This window comes from Chaetodon trifascialis, chromosome 8 (genome assembly GCF_039877785.1).
Source record: "Chaetodon trifascialis isolate fChaTrf1 chromosome 8, fChaTrf1.hap1, whole genome shotgun sequence".
In the NCBI taxonomy this organism is placed as follows: Eukaryota; Metazoa; Chordata; class Actinopteri; order Chaetodontiformes; family Chaetodontidae; genus Chaetodon; species Chaetodon trifascialis.
The window spans coordinates 352501-372500 of record NC_092063.1 but is presented as its reverse complement, the minus strand read 5'-3'; the positions used below and the strand labels follow the sequence as shown (position 1 = coordinate 372500).

Below are 20000 nucleotides of genomic sequence, written 5' to 3'. Positions count from 1 at the left end.
CAGATGTGAGCTTTAGCTCTGCTTCGTTTTGGTATTCCATCCTGACCACCGCAGGCCTTTTAAGACCAGTTCAAGCAGACCAGTCTGACCAATCAGCTGCAGCGGAGGAGGTCAGGTGCTGTGGTGACCTTCACAGGGAGGTTATAAAGTGATGTGATGCTCTGTGAGCCAACGTATTGTGTTCTTCTTCAAACTACACCGCTGCAACAAAGACAAGTCCACCAGAGGAGCCTGAGACAGACCAGGACAGACCAGACCAGGACAGACCAGACCAGCTCAGACCAGACCAGACCAGACCAGACCAGACCAGACCAGCTCAGACCAGACCAGACCAGACCAGACCAGACCAGACCAGACCAACCCGGCACAGTGAGTACACAGATTTTGTGTTTGGAGTTCAGGATTTTTACCAAAAGTACTTTACGTTAAAGCTGGTACTTTGATTCTGAGACATAAATGTCTCCAAATACTCCCATTACCCAGCAGCCTCAGCGGTTACTGCTATGACGAGGTACAATTAAGAGTTTATCGTATTCACTGTGCAGTCAGGAGGAAAACACAGCAAACGAATCAATCCCAAATTTATTCAGATGACCACAAGCTAAATGAAGCAGCAGGCAGAGACAGCACACAAACACCAGTGACTGCTCAGGTGAGAGGAGACCAGTGATGAGCTCTGATTGGTTGAGTCTTACCTGAAGACTCGTCAGGATTCTTCATCTCTGCTGAGCTGAGCAGCAGCTCCTGTGATGACGGCTGCAGACTGACATGGATCTGTCTGTTTCCCTCCAGTCCTGAGTAATGAGCCGGGATGAGTCAGATGTCTGTAAAAATGGCTGCCATCATGTTTAGCCTGGGCGTGTCTGCGGCTTCGCTCACAGCTGTTTCAAGTTAACAACGCAGTCAATGAGACGACACTGTTTTCGGCTGTGATGGAGAAATGAGTCTTTAAGAGCTGATCGTACCTCTCATGACTCAGTGAAGACAATGTTGAGGATGGAGAACAAGCTGCACATCTTACATTCGCAGAACGTGAACTGCGACAGAACCCACGTTTAAAGAACGTGTGTTCTTGTGTTCAGATGTCTCGGTTCATGGACATGAAGGCGTTTGGACCAGCTGGTCGTTACCTTCGTCTCACCAACTTGGAGCAACTGGCTGCCAAATCCCAGGCTTTTGACGGTACAGACGCTCGTTTTAACACCGTTATCTGTGTGGGCCAAAGACGGACACGTGTCCAAATATAAACATGCTAACAATGATATCAGATTCATGCATTTGTGCCTTTATGTTGATACAGTAATGTTTTATCACTATAGATTATTGGATGTTTGGAGCTCTAAAGTGTGAAACTGTCTTATCAGAAAATAATTTCAAAATGCACCAAAATATCATAAAAATGTTGTTTTGTGTCGTCATTATTCTTGAAAGCCACCATTAAACATGCAAAGGTATCTTTTTTTAGACTTTCAAAGCTGACTGATAAACGGAGATTCACTTCTTTCAGGTACGAAACGAGTTTGGATGCCTGACGATGCTGAAGCGTACATAGAGGTGGAGGTCCGAGAGCTGAACGGAGACAAGACCACTGTGGAGACCAAGGACGGACGGGTTAGTTCAGAGGCTACTGATCCCACACAGAGGACATTTAGTAAAGTTCAGCACGAGAAGCTTGTGTTCTGAAAATATTACTGATTACTTAATTAAGGTGGTGATCAGTTTGGCTCTCACAGCGGATTTTACAGGCCGAGGCGAGGCTGTGCTGAAACGTCAAAGCTTCCTATCGGCTGCACAGTTTACTGGAGACATTTCGGACTTGGACACTTGTTTTGTGCAGGATTTCATGTCCAGTCCAGAAGGAGGAAGTGTTCACGGCTGTCAAAGTAAAAGTCGTGTAAAAATGTTGGTTTGTGAGTCTTCAGAATCTTTAGCTCAGATTAATCTTTGCAGGGAGTAAAAGCTGGTCTTTTAAAATACAGAGCGGCCTGCAGGTGCTCTCTGACGGTCAGACTTCGAACCGGGGACACCGTTTCTGAACATCTCGTAGCATCTCGGGACTGAGATTCAGCGCTAACCTCAGCTCCACGTGTGCGTTTCAGTTCATGATCGTGAAAGAAGACGACCTGCAGCCAATGAACCCTCCGAAGTTTGACATGATGGAGGACATGGCCATGCTGACTCACCTGAACGAAGCCTCGGTGCTCTTCAACCTGAGGAGGAGATACAGCATGTGGATGATCTACGTGAGTGTTTGTGAAACGATAAATAATCTGTTTTTGAACGTTCTTCATCGTTTTGTTCGTCTCTTTTATCCCTCCATGTCTCCTTCCTGCTCCTCTGTCATCTCCGTCTCCGTCTTCGTCTGTCAGACCTACTCCGGTCTGTTCTGTGTGACCGTCAACCCGTACAAATGGCTGCCGGTCTACTCCGCTGAGGTGGTGACGGCCTATAAAGGGAGGCGTCGCGCAGACACGCCGCCGCACATCTACGCCATCGCTGACAACGCCTACATCGACATGCTGCAGAGTGAGTCACCTGTGACCTCTGACCCCTAACATTAGCCCTGTAGGTAGGTTAACCGGAGCTCAAGCAGCAGTCCAGGTGAGCTCAGGCGACCTGGCTGGCCGTGCTACGAGCCTGTTAGCATTAGCCTTATAGTCTTAGATGGCTGGCTGAGTTTGAAACCTGCTGAAGGACTTTAGAAAATAAGTCTCCGGCCCAAAGCCCAAAATTGATCACAATGTTGTCAAGGATGTTGCTCCTCCTGGTCCTGGTCCTGGTCCTGGTCCTGGTCCTGGTCCTGGTCCTGGTCCTGGTCCTGGTCCTGGTCCTGGTCCTGGTCCCGGTCCTGGTCCTGAGTAGCTTGGAGTAATGAGACATTTTTTAAGTTCTACTTCTGTTCCTTCACACGCCTTCATTTTCCTCCACAGACCGTGAGAACCAGTCGATGCTGATCACGTGAGTCAGACCTTTCCTACGTCATGAAAAACGGTACAGGTGGAGCAGGTGGTCTGCAGTCACGTGACGTTAAATTCAGACAGAGGGCAGGAAGTGGAAAGTGGTCGAGGTGTCACTGAGCTAGTTTAGATGAGATCACAGGTGAAATGTACAAACAGAAAGGCAGAGCAGATGTTGATGTGACTCTTACTCTCACTAGTTTCAGGTGTTCCTTCGAAGTCATTGTGCTTTGCTTCCTGTCATATTTGCATCTCCACTTCCTTCTGTCTGTCAGCGGTGAGTCAGGTGCAGGGAAGACAGTCAACACCAAGAGGGTGATTCAGTACTTCGCCATCGTCGCCGCTCTGGGAGAAAACGTGAAGAAAGGAGTGAGCCTTTTAGCTTCGTTAGCATCGATAAGCTACTTTATGATGTGTTTCTACGTCTGAGTCTGCGCCCTCCTCCTGTCTCTGTCTGCTCAGGGCTCTCTGGAGGACCAGATCATTGAGGCCAATCCGGCCATGGAGGCGTTCGGCAACGCCAAGACCATCCGCAACGACAACTCCTCTCGCTTTGTGAGTGCAGTAAAGTCCCGATGACGAGCTGAGGACCAAGTGTCGTGTCGTGCGTCGTTACGTGTGCGTGTGTTTGTGTGTCTCAGGGAAAGTTCATCAGGATTCATTTTGGGCCGACGGGGAAGCTGGCGTCCTCCGACATCGAGATCTGTGAGTCGCAGATCGCAGCTGATGCTAACTGGGATCTAATGACAGCTTTTACATGAACATTACGTTATTATTATTATCATCATTATACTATTATTACAATTGGAATTTCCCCTTGCGGGACTAATAAAGGTATTTTGAATTGAATTGAACTGAATTGAATTACACACATTTTGCATTTTAAAGATCACAAAACAGTGAAGTTGTTCAGTCTGTTGATGACTTTGTATTGACTGGTGTCACAGTACTGCAGTACACTCGAGTATACACATGTACATCTTGTCAGATCTTCTAGAAAAGTCCAGAGTCGTGTTTCAGCAGCCAGGAGAGAGAAGCTACCACATCTACTACCAGATCCTGTCCAATCACAAGCCAGAACTGCAAGGTAACTCCACCCACCACTCCACCCTGTCCAATCACACGTCACACGTGATGTTATTCATCAAGGTAACCGAACAGTTAAACTCAGAAACAAAATGATCTCAGCATCTGCACTTATCTCACTCATCTTGCTGCTGAGAAATTTTAATTATATTTAGTTAAAACCTAACATGATTAATTTGGATAATAACATGACGTGGCCATAATAAGATTGTATGTGTGTGTTTTTGGACAGAATTCATTGGACGTGTCTGAGCTAACAGTGTCTAACGCTGTCATTAATGGTGTCCTGTGCTGCAGACATGCTGCTGGTGACCACCAACCCCTACGACTACCACTTCTGCTCTCAGGGTGACACCAAGGTGGAGAGCATCAATGATGGAGAGGAGCTGAAGCTCACTGATGTAAGAGACACACTGTCCCCCCAGAAAGACACACTGTTGCCTGCCGAAGGACAAACTGTGATGTGTGTGTGTGTGTGCAGCACGCGATGGACACGCTGGGCTTCACTCCAGAGGAAAAGTACGGCTGCTATAAGATCGTCGGAGCCATCATGCACTTTGGTAACATGAAGTTCAAGAAGAAGCAGAGAGAGGAGCAGGCCGAGGCCGACGGCACAGAGAGTAAGAGTTTCCTCACCGTGCGTCTGCTCGAAGGTCCAATCTGAACATCTGACCCCGGACGACACTGAAATCGAAGCAGTGAAATAAACATCAGCTCAGGTGTTGATCGGCCTTACTGCAGGTGACATGAGATGTGTGTGTTGTGTGTGTTCAGGTGTGGATAAGGCCGCCTACCTGATGGGCATCAGCTCTGCCGACCTGCTGAAGGGTCTGCTGAACCCACGCGTCAAAGTGGGACACGAGTTCATCGTTAAAGGACAGACTGTAGAGCAGGTAAGTGATCAATCAATCAGCCAATCGTGATCCGTTCTGTCTGTGCTGCATCACGTGAACAGCAGAGACTCTGAACACGAGGTTGTTGCCGATGAGCCTGACCGGACATTCGACGTGTCCGTAGGTTTACTACGCTGTCGCAGCCTTGGCCAAAGCCACGTACGACCGCATGTTTAAGTGGCTGGTGAGTCGGATCAACCTGTCGCTGTACACCGCTCTGCCTCGTCAGTTCTTCATCGGCGTCCTCGACATCGCCGGCTTCGAGATCTTTGAGGTAAAGAGGAGAGAATGACGGAGACGTCTCGTCAAGATCCAAGTACACACAAAAATACCAGAGCCTCCATCACCCGCACTGACAAGTACACAGATCCTTTACTTTAAAGTACTAATACCACACTCTCTCTGCAGTTCAATAACTTTGAGCAGCTGTGCATCAACTTCACCAACGAGAAGCTGCAGCAGTATTTCAACCACCACATGTTCATCCTGGAGCAGGAGGAGTACAAGACGGAGGGCATCGAGTGGACCTTCATCGACTTCGGGCTGGACTTACAGGCCTGCATCGACCTCATCGAGAGGGTGGGTGTGTTTGTGCTGCTCGTCACATTGTGGGCGGAGGCGATCAGTGTGTCTGTGAAGCTCAGGTATCTTCAGCATGATGGAGGCAGAGATCATTCAGACTGAGTGAAAGATATGAAAACATGTTGTTTTCCATGATAGAAAGTATAAAAAGCAGCACATTAATGGGTCTTGGTATTTCAGCCGATGGGTATTCTGTCCATCATGGAGGAGGAGTGTATGTTCCCCAAGGCCACGGACCACAGCTTCAAAACCAAACTCTACGACAACCATCTGGGGAAGTCGCCCAACTTCCTGCGTCCGAGGCTGGACAAGAAGCGCAAATACGAGACGCACTTTGAGGTGGTTCACTACGCTGGAGTGGTGGGTATCAGCTCATCGTTCCTGCACTGCTGGTAGTGTCGCTTTGCTCAGTCACTGGTCAATATGTATTGCAGCTGATTTGATTGCCGGTTTTTGTGAAATAAAGAGCGTTTTGCTGCCTGATCCATCACAGCTCACGTATTTCCATCACACAGCTGCGCAGCAATCATCCAAATTAAATGAAGGGTTTGGCTGTAATAGAAATATGACATCATGGATCTGGAGACACTGACATGAAGAGGTGCAGTGGCTTTGACGGCGTCTCTGCTTCCTGCTGTAAACCTGTCTGTCCAAACAGGGACTAAAGGGCAAAACTCAGTAACTTTGGAGATTCTTGTTTGTATTTACGTGACGTCTGAATCCTTGTGGAAGGAGACTATTTGATAAGACAGTAGGACTTGAAGGAAGCTCACACTTTTCTGTGTGTCTGTAGGACTGAATCTGTCCACCGAGCGTCTGAATGAATCCATCATCAGTCGATCTGTGTCTCGCTGTAGGTGCCGTACAACATCACCGGCTGGCTGGACAAGAACAGAGATCCTCTGAATGAGACGGTGGTGCTTCTGTTCCAGAAATCCTCCAACAAACTGATGGCCGGACTGTTCGAGAACTACATCAGCTCTGAGACGGGTAACGAGCTTTACAGCCACAGTTTGAAAGTGACAAAGAGCTAAAAGTGTCCTCACTGGAGCAGAGCTGCACACTTTAAACACACCTCCAGCAAACCTGGACTTCATCATCAGACTGTAGAGGAGACACAGGACTGTGTACAAACACTGTGTTGTTGTTGTTGTTGTTGTTGTTGTTTCAGCCAGCGACCCGAAGGCTGAAACCAAACACAGGAAGAAGAAAGCAGCTTCCTTCCAGACAGTTTCACAGTTACACAAGGTGAGACGAGAAAGACGCTGCAGGGCCGTTTGTACAATAAAGTGACTGAAGAAGGTTGAAAACAGACAGAGACATAAATGGATGAATCATAAGAGATGGGGGGAGGGCCACCTTCACCTTCAACTCTTTCTCTGCTGTGTTTAAATGCAGGAGAATCTGAACAAGCTGATGGCTAACCTCCGCAGCACTCAGCCTCACTTCGTCCGCTGCATCATCCCCAACGAGAGCAAGAATCCAGGTGAGCGAACAGCAGCAGCAGCAGCAGACCAGCAGTCTGCAGCTTTCAGGCTGATTGCAGCTAATTCACGTCTCCACTGTCCAGGTGTGATGGATCCCTTCCTGGTCCTCCATCAGCTGAGGTGTAACGGAGTCCTCGAGGGGATCAGGATTTGCAGGAAGGGCTTCCCAAACCGGATCCTGTATGCTGAGTTCAGACAACGGTCGGTCCAGAACTGACCCGCTTGTGTTTCAGTTGTTTTCCAGTGTCGTTTTTTCTCACGTGGAGCTCATCCATGATCCTTGTGTCCTTTTCTTTCTCAGATATCGCATCTTGAATCCCGCTGCGATTCCAGAGGACTCGTTTGTTGACAGCAGGAAAGCTGTGGAGAAACTGCTGGGATCTCTGGACATAGACCACAGCCAGTACAAGTTTGGACACACTAAGGTACAAAAGGAACGCTGCGACTAACACGACCAGCGTCTGAAGACAGAGCGTGTCCTCTGTTTGACGGCTCTGTGGTCTGTCCTCTCCTCTCAGGTGTTTTTTAAAGCAGGTCTGTTGGGTCAGTTGGAGGACATGAGGGACTCCCGTCTGTCGCAGATCCTCACCATCGTTCAGGCCATGTCCAGAGGGAAGCTGATGAGGATGGAACGACAGAAGATGATGCAGCAAAGGTCAGTATGATGGCCGTCGGATTAATCATAAAAACATGAGTGCAGGCGGTCGACGGTGCGTTCAGGTGCAATCGTCTTTTTGTTTCTCAGGGATGCTGTGATGGTGATCCAGTTCAACCTCAGAGCGTTCTTCTCTGTGAGGACTTGGCCGTGGATGATGCTGTTCTATAAGCTCCGCCCCCTGCTCAGGAGTGCCCAGGTGGAGAAGGAGCTGGCTGCTCTCAAAGAAGACTTCTCCAAACTGAAAGAGGCCTTCGACAGGTCTGTTCACCTGTCTGACTCCTCGACACTCTGACCAGCATTCACACCTGTGTGTTTTCCATCTGTCACCTTGGTTTGGTGTGTGTTTGTCCATCAGGTCAGAGGTCAAGCGACGGGAGGCGGAGGAGCGGCAGGTGGTTTTGGTTCAGGAGAAAAATGACCTGAGTCTCCAGCTCCAAGCTGTAAGTCCAAACACTGAAAACAGCTGTTTTATGACCTAATATACCAAATTGTACTCATTTAGAACAGGAAAGCTTTGATGTGAACAACATTCTGAGTTTCTTTAATCCGCTCATTTCTTTAACGTCTCTCTGACCTTTATGTTTCTTCCACTTCAATCATCCAGGAGCAGGACAACCTGACAGACGCAGAGGACCGCTGCAACCAGCTGATTCAGTCCAAAATCTCTCAGGAGTCCAAGCTGAAGGAGATGCAAGAACGTCTGGAGGATGAGGAGGAGGTGAGCACCACGCTGATGTCCAAGAAACGTCAGCTGGACGACGAGGTGACATCACTGAAAAGAGATGTGGACGACCTGGAGATGACCCTGGCCAAAGTGGAGAAAGAGAGACATGGGGTGGAGAACAAGGTGCGTTCATGAACAACAAGGCATCGCTGCCGGTTTCAGTCGCCTCAGGATCACACTTGCGTCACTGGTGGGTGGAAGTGATGAGTTTTCTTTCCTTGTGTCCAGGTGAAGAACTTGTCCCAGGAGATGTGTGCTCTGGATGAATCCATAGTGTCTCTGGGCAGAGAGAAAGCCGCCCTGCAGGAAGCCCACCAGCAGGTCCTAAATGACCTCCAGGCACAGGAGGACAAGGTCAACATGCTGGCCAAGGCAAAGACTCGGCTGGAGCAGCAAGTGGACAACGTAAGGACAGATCCCACGGAGGTGTCAGAATGTGTAGATGTTAAGATAACCAGTCTGAAAGCTCCAAAAGGACCACAAGACAACCTGAAGAACCACTACAGTCTCCTTAACGACCACCAGAAACTCCTGAAGGACCATGAAAACCACCCAAAGACTGCTCAAACCTCTGTCACGGCCAGGATTTACAGAGTCTGTAGATAATTTAGAGCTGGGTGGCAAATGAGTAAAAATTAGTGCTGTCAATCGATGAAAATATTTAATCACGATTAATGTCATGAATGTCGTAGTTAACTCGCGATTAATCGCAAATTAATCAAACATTTTATCTATTCTAAATGTCCCTTGAATTATCATTTTAATACTGTTACCAAAATGGAAAAGTGGATCGGCTTGCTTACTTGGCTCTGGCTGCAGTGATTTTGTTCTTAGTTGCGGTATCCATACGCCTCTGTGGAAAGCCATCCATTGTCGCCTGGTTTGACAAAGAGGCGGCGGAGAATTCGCATTCGCCGTGTGTTTGGCCATCAAGTGGTGTTTCAGACTGGATGTGCTGCAGTGATAATTCAGTTCACACCAACAACACACACAGATAACTTTGGTCTTGTCAGTCGACCCATCGGGCAACGTTTGAAACTAGTGCTGTCAGGCGATTAAAAAATTAATCTAATTAATTACGGGATTTGTAATTAATTAATCTAATTAATCGCATTTTAATCTCATATGTGCTAAAGGTCCCCAAATAAAGAATTTGAATTCTAGGACATTAATTCACTGACGTTCACATTACAGCTGGTGAATCTTTTCATCACTGTAGTTCTCGACGGTAGCTGGAAATTAGAGTCAGATGACGCTATCTGAAACGCCTTTCAGGCCCTCGTCTGCCACGATTGAGATCGACCTGCAATCAGCAGCAACACTTTGCAATTGAGTTTGTCAGTTTTTCCGTCGTGGCTCTGCTCATTCGTTTTGTGGGTTGGCGCAGTGAGCTCACGGTCGCACTAGCGGCACTAGCAGCAACTACATGTTTAGCGTTTAAATGATAATTCAGGCTGGAGCTGCTACGGTGAGAGGAAAAGTCTTTTTTACACAAGGTGCAAATCACTGCGTCCTTGTTAATAGTCCCGTCTTTGTTCTTTTTATAAATAAACTTGCCGTTCAAAGGTCCAAGTAGGCTTGCCTCGCTCTCTGGTGTCGCATGGCAGGTAGGATGCAGCCTACGGGTCACTCAAAGGGCCAAATTTAAAATGCTTGCGCATTGACTTGCCACTCATGATTAATTGCGTTAATTTTTATAGCGCGTTGATTTGCAGCGTAATTAATTAATCTAATTAACGCGTTAAACTGACAGCCCTATTTGAAACTAAACTTTCCATTCAGAATCTTGTTGACATCCACACAAACCGCTAGCCTACTCTTTTACAGCTAGCGAGCAAACGCGTGCGTGGGGCGTGCCTGTTGTTTTGTTTACGGTTTATAATCGGATCCTGTAGTTTTTCTTATGTTACTAGCAGTGGCCACAGCTTATAAATTCACTAGGTCACAAAGAGCGTTAATCTCAGAAAAAAAAATAATGCGATATTTTTGACAGCACTAATAAAAACCAAAGTGTCTTGTAAGGGTTTGGGACACCACAGTCGTGGTACTCTGCGTTTCTGATGGCCTCCACGCCTCTCGTCTGTGCAGGTGGAAAGTTCTCTGGAGCAGGAGAAGAAGGTGCGACTGGACCTGGAACGTACCAAACGGAAGCTGGAGGCGGATCTGAAGCTGTCCATGGACTCAGTGAAGGACCTGGAGAACCAGAGGGAAGAGCTGGAGGAGAGAATGAAAAAGTAAGAGCTGGTAGTTTCATTTGACCGGTGGTTCGATTCCTCTGAACTCAAGTCAAAACCAATCAAACCTGAAACAAATCAACCATTAGCAGCAAATGTTGCCGTCCCTTTCCTACTGTTTTGACGCTCCTCCTTTCTGTCCTCGTCTCTCCACACCTCCTCAAAGAAAAGACTTTGAGTTGGGTCACGTTCAGTCTAAACTGGAGGACGAACAGAGTTTGGTTGCTCAGCTTCAGAAGAAGATGAAAGAGCTTCAGGTTGGTCTTGATTAGCTTCCTCATCTTCTCCTCCACTAGTGCTGTCACTACAGGTGTGTTTTCATCCCTCAGACTCGCATCGAGGAGCTGGAGGAGGCGCTGGAGGCGGAGCGGGCGTGGCGCTCCAAAGCCGAACGTCAGAGGAACGACATCGCCAGAGAGCTGGAGGAGCTCGGGGAGAAGCTGGAGGAGGCAGGAGGAGCCTCTGCTGCTCAGATCGCTCTCAACAGGTCATCATCTGCTTTACAGCTCCTCCAACGAACAGGAGGGACTGTCCTGAGCTGAGCTTCAGATGATCTGTCCTCAGCGTCTCTCCTCTGCATGTCAAACAGGAAGCGGGAGGCAGACTTCCTGAAGCTGCGGCGGGAGCTGGAGGAGGCGGGGCTTCACCACGAGGCGACGGCCGCCACTCTGAGGAAGAAGCACTCGGACACGGTGGCGGAGCTCAGCGAGCAGATCGACGCCCTGCAGAGAGCCAAACAGAAGCTGGACAAGGAGAAGGCCGAGTTCAGGCTGGAGGCCGACGACCTGGCTGCTGCCGTGGAGCAGCTGTCCAGAGCCAAGGTGAGGACAAGTCCACCTCAGAGGACCATTTAAAGGAGCACTGCACCAGGTGTGTCAACGTCAGCCTGTGTGTGTGTGTGTGTGTGTGTGTGTGTGTGTGTGTGTGTGTGTGTGTGTGTGTGTGTGTGTGTGTGTGTGTGTGTGTGTGTAGGGGGCGGTGGAGAAGATGTGCAGGGTTTATGAGGACCAGCTGAATGAAAGCAGGGCCGGAGCAGAAGAGCTGCAGAGACAACTGACAGAGGTTTCTGCTCAGAAAGCACGAGCGCTCACAGAGAACGGTACGCGCTCATCTTATCTTATTTTATCTTATCTTATCTTATCTTAACACACACAGACGTACATTAAAAACAGAGAATAATGCTTCGTTGACATGCAGCACCTGTCCCACTGAGGTTTTGTGGATGTCACAATTTCGATTTTACATCCGGGAACGTCGTGAAGGAAGGTTCAATAAATGTTCTCACAGCCAGAAAATCATGATTCTGGAGTGTTCTGGGAACCAATTTTTGCCAGCTGGGGAACGAACGCTTAACTTACCAACTTTCCGCTTCTCACTGGAAAAATAATCAGTTTTCTTAAGATAATGTGAGTTCTTACTGAGAGTAAATTATTTTATACCCAACTCCAACACGTTCAACACCGCTCTGTCGAAATCAGAACTTCTTTATGTCCGGACAAATGTACTTGTACTTTAGTCTAACTGCAGTTCTGTTAAGATATATTTTCACTTGTTTGTCTGATTGTTTGCTGTCAAGTCAAATTTTCGTGTCCTGCTGGCACATTTTCTTATTTGAAGTCAAACTTCCCTCATTTCACTGCTTTCTTCTTGTTTTTGAGAGCTGAGGTTTTGCTGTCGTCTGTTCTTCCAGCTGAGTACAGCCGTCGTCTCGAGGAGCGGGACGTTATGATTGGTCAGCTTCAGCGCTCGAAGACGGGGGTTTGTCAAAACATGGAGGGTCTGAAGAGGCAGCTGGAGGAGGAGAGCAAAGTCAGTGAACCCTCGTAACTCTGATCCATCACTGAACCTCCTGTTCGTTCTCACGGTGTTTAAGACCCACGCTAACGAGTTTCTGTGTGTTAGCTGTGCTAACAGTGTGTGTGTGTGTGTGTGTGTGTGTGTGTGTGTGTGTGTGTGTGTGTGCGCATCCATCAGGCTCGTGTGGCGCTGGCTCATGCCGTGCAGGCCTCCCGTCATGACTGCAGTTTGCTCAGCGAGCAGCTGGAGGACGAACAGGAGGCCAAGGCTGAACTGCAGAGGGCGCTGTCCAAAGCCAACAGCCAAGTGGTTCAGTGGAGAGCCAAGTACGAGACGGACGCCGTGCTGCGGATTGAGGAGCTGGAAGATGCCAAGTGAGATGCTCTAAACGGTGTAATGCATGTGTACAAAGTACACATAAAGTACTGCGTTTGATGTAGCTGGCCTTTAGTTTTTAGGCTACTGTTGCATCACTTCATTCTGAGGTTTTTACTGTCGTTACACTGGTGACCTAAAACCCGCCCCCAAACACCAGTTGTCCAATCAGAGCTTGGCAGCAGTAACCAGTCGGAGCAGGTTTGACATCGGGCATTTTCAGCTTCTCCGAAACCTAAAGGAAGGGAACATTGTGTTGATCTGATGTAAGATGCTAATGTTAGCATACCTGCAGTAGTAACCAAACATTATTAGGCCAAGGGTTAGCCCTTCCTTTTCTAGCTACATTAGCAGTGAGGCTTGTGAAACCATCTTCGCTGTGACCTGAAGATTTTTCTGTTCCTCCAGTGGATTCTCCTTCCAGTTGAAGTATGTGACTTTTCTCCTGTCTGGTGCTGTAGGAAGAAGCTGGTGGTCAAACTGCAGACCGTTGAGGAAGCTGTGGAGACGTCTCACGCGAAATGTTCCTCGCTGGAGAAAACGAAGCAGGGTCTGCAGACTGAGGTCGAAGACCTGGTGGCGGAACTGGAGCGATCCAACGCTGCAGCTCTGGCTCTGGACAAGAGGCAGCGCAACTTCGACAAGGTCAGTCAGCAACACCAGCCATGACCCGCAACGCAGTCCTGAACAATGCAGGAAACTGCCAACAACACTCAGCTCCTGTGGACGTGGAGATAAGCTCAGAATCAAGTTTGTATGTCAGTTTGTGCTTTTTTCTTTGACGCAGTTGTTGAGTGACTGGAAGCTGAAGTTTGAGGAGAGTCAGATGGAGCTGGAGGCATCGCAGAAAGAGTCCCGCAGTCTGAGCACCGAGCTGTTCAAACTGAAGAACTGCTACGAAGAAGCTCTCGACCATCTGGAGACAGTTAAACGAGAAAACAAGAACCTGCAAGGTACTCTGCGGGAGACCATCGATGACTTCAGGTTGTGAGGATGTGGAGAATCTCCTGACGTGGATGACGGCGGTTTCTGCATCTAGCAATCAGTGAATAAAGCGTTAGCCTGTCTGGCTAACTAGCTTAATGCCTGCAGTCGTAACCAAGTGTTACTCAAAGTGACATCAAATTCTTTATTGACCTTTGACACCATTTTTATTAATGTTCCAGAACTAAACTGTCTCATTGGTTGAATCAGAAACAGTCCAACAGACGTCCCATTCGTTCGACTGTTCGACTGGACGTAAGTGAATTTTGTGATTGGCTGACAAATTGATTGACTGTGTTTGATCCCAGAGGAGATCCTGGACCTGACTGATCAGATCAGCCAGGGAGGAAAGACCATCCACGAGCTGGAGAGGATGAAGAAGATCCTGGATGTGGAGAAGAGCGATATCAGAGCAGCTCTGGAGGAAGCAGAGGTGACTGCCTTACCTGCTGTAGATACCTGTCAGCTGTGTACCAACGAAGCTACTTACTAAACTACTGCAATACCAACCAACCAGGGTACTCTGGAGCACGAGGAGAGTAAGACCGTGAGGTTTCAGATGGAGCTGCAGCAGATCAGGACTGAGATTGAGCGCAAGATCGCAGAGAAAGATGAGGAGATCGACAACCTCAGGTACCAAATATACTAAATAACAGCCTCACTAAATCTGAGGATATAATATTAGAAATAATAGATGAGATGTAGCTGAAGAACAGAAGACAGTGTGATACCAGAATACAAGACTTTAAAGCTAGAGCAGCTTTTAAAAGCAGTACAGAAAAATCACCACAGACATGCGTAAAGGATGTTTTTAAGTGGTAATAGCAGTGCCGTCCACCAGGCGGAGCCACCAGCGCTCCCTGGAGACCATGCAGGCCAGTTTGGAGGCGGAGGTTCGCAGTCGCAGCGAGGCGGTTCGTCTGAGGAAGAAGATGGAGTCCGACCTGAACGAGATGGAGGTTCAGCTGTCGCACGCTAACAGGCAAGCAGCCGAGAGCCAGAGGATCATCGGACACCTGCAGACACAGGTACACTCACCTGAGCCGAAGCCGTCAGAGACATTCAGACTCTGAGCGAACCGCAGTCACGAACACACCTTCACAAGGTGCGATGATGATGTCATTAATGGGCAGGTTTGCTAACAGGTTAACGAGAACAACGTGATCCCGTGAGGGTCAATCTGAGCCTCCCTAAAATTGTCCTCTCACAGCTTAAAGAGCAACAGGTGGAGCTGGAGGACAAAGTCCAGTTGACCAATCAGCTGAGAGAACAGATTGTCCTGTTGGAGCGACGCTGTTCGCTGATGACGGCTGAGGAGGAGGAGCTGCGCGGGATCCTGGACCAAACCGACCACGTCCGCAAGATGGCCGAACACGAGCTGGTGGAGGTGGCAGAGAGAGTTAACCTGCTCACCACACAGGTGCACACAAAGACACACGCCCCTCACAGGTGTACTGATGACTCTCCAGAGGCTTATCAATGGACACCACTGACTGATTGATCGATTGATTGTCTGATTAATCGATCGGTTTCCTGGCTCTTCCTGTGCTTCAGAATTCCAGTCTGGTGAACCACAAGAAGAAGCTGGAGGCCGATCTGTCTGTGCTGACGGGAGAGGTGGACGAGGCGATGCAGGAGAGTCGCAGCGCTGAGGAGAAGGCCAAGAAGGCCGTCACTGACGTCAGTCCTGACCCCTGACCCCTGACCAATCCTGAGCTAAGCCTGAGTCTTTGGACAAGTGTCCAGCTGATGTTGTCTTGTGTTTTTAACTGTTTCCGTGGCTGTCTGTCATCCCTTTCGTCCAAATTTGTTCTTCCAGGCGGCTCTGATGGCGGAGGAGCTGAAGAAGGAGCAGGACAGCTGCAGCATGCTGGAGAGAATGAAGAAGAACATGCTGTCCACGGTCAAAGGTACGAACAGCGTGAGACACGTGATGTCGGCTGACGACTGAGTTGACCTCGTGCTGCTCCTGCTGCAGGTCCATGTTAACAGCATCAGTGTGTCTCCGACAGAGCTGCAGGTGAAGCTGGACGAGACGGAGCAGATGGCGATGAAGGGAGGAAAGAAGCAGCTTCACAAACTGGAAACCAAAGTGAGTACAGACAGAAAGCAGCAGGAGGTGGAGCAGGAGGTGGAGCGCAGAGGGACAAACAGGAGCTCTGCTGTGTCTGGTTCAGTCTGAGGTTTCTGCCTGTTAAAGGAAGTTTTTCCTCGCCGCTGTCGCCAAGTGCTGCTCATGGGGGAACTGTTGGTCCTCTGTAGATGAAGAGTTTGGTCTGTACCAGCTCTGTATGGAAAGTGTCCTGAGACAACTTCTGTTGTTATACAAATAAAATTGAATTGAAATTGAATTGAATTGCTGTGTGTGCAGGTGAGGGAGCTGCAGACGGAGCTGATGGTGGAGCAGAAGAAGAGCGAGGAGTATCAGAAAGGAGTCCGTCGCTATGAGAGGCGATGCAAAGAGCTGACGTACCAGGTGCGATGACCTCGCATCATCGTCAGGCTGCCGTGACGTTCTGTTCGCTCTGTTTTTCACTCTTTGTCTTCTGCAGTCGGAGGAGGACAGGAAGACGCTGCTGAGGATGCAGGAGCTGATCGACAAGCTTCAGACCAAAGTCAAGAGCTACAAGAGACAAGCAGAGAGCGCCGTGAGTCTGCTTTACCGTTATCATCACATTAACGAGAGAGAATGCCGGCTGAAGCAGCTGATTCTGCAGCTTGACCGAGCTTTACAGTTCCTCTGTCTGTCCACCAGGAGGAGCAGGTGAGCTGCAGCACGGTGCGTTTCAGGAAAGTCCAACATGAGCTGGACGACGCAGAGGAGAGAGCCGACATCGCCGAGGCCACCATCAACAAGATGCGGATTCGTACCCGCCAACAAACCAGCAAGGTCGCCGTGGTGAGTCTGAAGATCTGAGAGTCTTTATTAAGCTGATTACTGATGGAAGCAGCGTTGAAACGAGCTCAGTGAATATTTACTGTTTTAATCTGTTTCTGCAGGTCGCTGAATGAAGCCCTGCTGCCTCGTCACACACCGCGTGTTTCTGGTGTCTGCTGTTTGATTTGTGCTTTGTGTGTTTGTGCTGATAGTCCAGGATGGGGGGGTGGTGTGTGTGTGTGGGGGGGTGCTGGTGCTGACTGGTAAATTAAGTGACTGCGTGATGTTGTCGTGTCTCATAGTGCAGAACACACTCAGACTGGACACTAACTCTGCAGCTACGTTGTCTTTAGCTTCATTAGCTCGTAGCTTTTGGTTTTACAGCACACTTACTGTACGCTTCAGTCCATCAGGCTCTCACCAGCCCTCCGTATGAAACAAACGCGACTAACGGGATTGTCGTGTGACAAAGGCAGCTGTTTGCTAACACGTTGGCCACTTTGCACCTGGGCTGAATTTGACTGGTTTCTGCCCCCTAGTGGAGAAAAATCCTTCAGTTCCGCTGAAATGGGATCAGAAAAAAAACGCCATGAAAAACCTTCAGATTGTGTGTTCGACTGCAGCTGTGTTGGTTTTGCTGTAGTGAGCCAACTTTTCAGTGGAGTCAAACATGAAAATAAATAACCTGTTGTTTGGTGAAGAGTTTGCGACTTCTGTAACGTCCTTTCTGACACCACGAAACACCTGTGACACACAAGTCATGACTGACAAGCAGCAACAGCACAGGTCAAAGTACTGCATTTAAATTTTTACTTAAGCTACAGAAGTATCAGCACCAAAAGTACTCCATATGCAGAATGGCTCATTTCAGAGTATTACTGCTCTACGATTACTGATGCGTTAATGCTGCTAATGCTAGTTGCTAATGTTAGCAGCTCAGACTTCATCCATCAGACGTTAGCTTGTGTGTTTTTGTTTTTGGAAATGTAAATAGACATGTACCTTCAGAACCTCTGGATATGGAGCGTCAGACTCGTCAGTTCTGGGTTTGTGGTCTTCTCATGTTCCCAGTTAATCTGCATGTCGGGTTAGCGGCTCATCTGTGCGTTTACAACATGACATCCCCAATTTTAAGATCTTATAACTTAAATTTTAATTCATTTGATGACGATGAGCATCTGCAGTGAATCTCACGGCATTCAGATCAACAACCGTGAAACGACGTCCAGACCTGAAACTGTCCATCGATCAACAAGTTTGATCGTGTTACTAATCATTGACGTCATTTTTCAAGGAAAAATTTAACAATAAAGCAATTAAAGATCAAACAGTCAATTAATTAAAAAAATAACTAGAATGAAAATAATCTGTCAGATTGAAGCACAAACACACTTTGAAGAGATCAAAGGAACATTTTGGCATTTGACACTTTATTCACAAACTAAAACCAATCACTGCATCCACAGGTGACTGTACAGGTGTGTTACATCAGTATTGACGGCTGCACACGGCAGGTTTTCATCACGTCACTTCCCATCGAACACGAACCCTCCATTGGTCCATTCGTCCTTCCATCCTCCAATCAAAGTGCTCAGCAGTTTGTCCTTCAGTGTGCGTGTGTGTGTGTGTGTACGTGTGTGTGCGTGCGTGTGTGTGTGTGTGTGTTAGTCCACCCAGCTCAGACCCAGAGGCCTCAGCTGGTGCAGAACGGTCCGGTTCTCGAGCTCGTCTTTAGAAAACACACCTAAACATTACAAATACATTCAAACACGACCAGGAGCTTTTTCCTAGATAGTTGTTAGACAGCAAATAGCACCGCAGAGCAAATATACGTTTGGTTAAAAGTCTACAGACAGCAGACCGCCGGCTGCACCCACACAGGAAGGAGACACCACCCGGAGACACGTTCACGCCGTCTGCGAGGAACCATCCATCGCTCAGCGGTTCCTCTGCAGATCCACGACACGAGGTCACGACCGGCTCAACGGGGTCTGATTAGAGAACGGATGTTAATCTTTGGGGTCAGTCGTCGTCAAACTGAGGACTTCTGTCTGTCTGTGGTGGTGGTTTGAGACACGGCTGCAGATCAACAGTCCAGACGTCCTGAACGCAGAAACTGATGGAGTGCAGCAGCAGTCAGAGAGGACACGTCTCAGAAACTGGTCCCTAAAATCACTCCTTTCTGTTTTATGTCACCTTTTTCGCCCTGAAACATTAAAACACGACAGTACCTGCCCACCTCTCACCTGTGTCTTTGTCTCCACGCTGTCCCTCAAATACAGTTTGATTCAGGCTTCGCCTGAGACGTGTGGACCTCTGACATGTCTTCACATCATCACAGTGAGACACATTTTACTGACGGACCAAACAGACCTGATCTGATTGGTTGAATGTGGGCGACCCTGAGCGGTGGACCTGCTGATGAGGAGGACGTCCGAAGGTTTGGATTATTTTGACTTAAACATTTCTGCAGAACGAGGCGACCAATCACAACGAGGCGTTTAGCAGCTCAAGAGTGAACCAATCAGGTGATGTGAGGGCACCGACCTCCCGCACAGGTCATGACCTAGCACAGACATCGACCAGGAATACCGCACCGAGCAACAGCAGCTGTCACCTCATTGGTCGACACACTGGCCAATCGGTGCAGCTGCTCAGCTAACACGCTAATATGCTAGCAGACCCCATTGATTTAGCAGCGCGAGAATCTGAGAGGTGATTTTAAGGCTGACGCACGTCTGATGTCTTTTTAAACATGTGTGCAGCCCTTCAGCTCCCCGTGTCACTTCCTGTCACTTCCTGCGTGAATGCAGTCGTCTTTTTCTACAGTTTTATTTTACATTTCATAAGTTACATGTGATTCAGGACTCTGGACGTCTCTGACCAGAAACTGGATTCGAGTGAGGGACAAACAACAAAATCAGCTGAGAGGAGGAGACAAACTGAAAGGGGCGTGGACGTATGCGCAGGAGGAAGGTGATTGGACAGTGGCGGTTGAAGGTTAACGCGAGTAAAAAACAACGTGGTGACAGAACCAGAACTCTGGATGTCCAAGCCAAAACCAGCCGGAGCGAGTTCTGGATGCCATGACATCACTGCCTGCTCCTCTTCTCATTGGCTCATTTCAAGCTGCGGCAGTCCTGCATCGTTTGATTTTTACTCCGGAACGTTCTTGTCGTGGTTCTCCTCAGGGCTGCCGCGTTGCATCGTGGGTACTGAGGTCAGTCACCAGGTTAGTACAACTGTAGCTCTGTCATCAGTAAAGCTGTCGGTCACCACGGTAACCAACACTCAAGTTAGTGGAATAAGTTTAAAAAAAAAAAGAATGACATCACACTTACATCA

The 20000-nt window shown here is 48.5% G+C and overlaps 2 protein-coding genes across 6 annotated transcripts in view; one reads left to right on the top strand and one right to left on the bottom strand.

The window, feature by feature from the left end:
* The first annotated feature begins 1082 nt into the window (after positions 1–1082).
* LOC139335138 (myosin-7B-like) lies at positions 1083–16694 on the top strand. The gene is made up of 44 exons (XM_070968596.1): positions 1083–1182; positions 1508–1611; positions 2100–2243; positions 2370–2526; positions 2931–2958; positions 3233–3326; positions 3420–3512; positions 3599–3662; positions 3946–4044; positions 4341–4444; positions 4525–4663; positions 4818–4936; positions 5061–5210; positions 5345–5515; positions 5699–5878; positions 6376–6508; positions 6690–6766; positions 6917–7004; positions 7089–7206; positions 7307–7430; positions 7524–7660; positions 7751–7921; positions 8019–8103; positions 8268–8510; positions 8616–8792; positions 10476–10621; positions 10788–10878; positions 10951–11108; positions 11211–11442; positions 11594–11720; positions 12312–12430; positions 12596–12792; positions 13255–13438; positions 13581–13746; positions 14086–14210; positions 14295–14410; positions 14619–14805; positions 14988–15197; positions 15332–15457; positions 15597–15687; positions 15790–15869; positions 16149–16253; positions 16330–16425; positions 16533–16694. The coding sequence occupies exons 1-44, from the start codon at positions 1083–1085 to the stop codon at positions 16692–16694; spliced, it is 5817 nt and encodes a 1938-aa protein (XP_070824697.1).
* Positions 16695–18065: 1371 nt separating this feature from the next.
* The window catches only part of sulf2b (sulfatase 2b), a 62363-nt gene continuing 60428 nt past the window's right edge, over positions 18066–20000 (bottom strand). For all 5 annotated transcript variants that reach the window (XM_070967889.1, XM_070967891.1, XM_070967890.1 and 2 more), the window contains one exon: positions 18066–20000. This exon is cut by the window's right edge and continues 1169 nt beyond it. The gene's annotated coding sequence lies outside the window, so the exon portion shown is untranslated.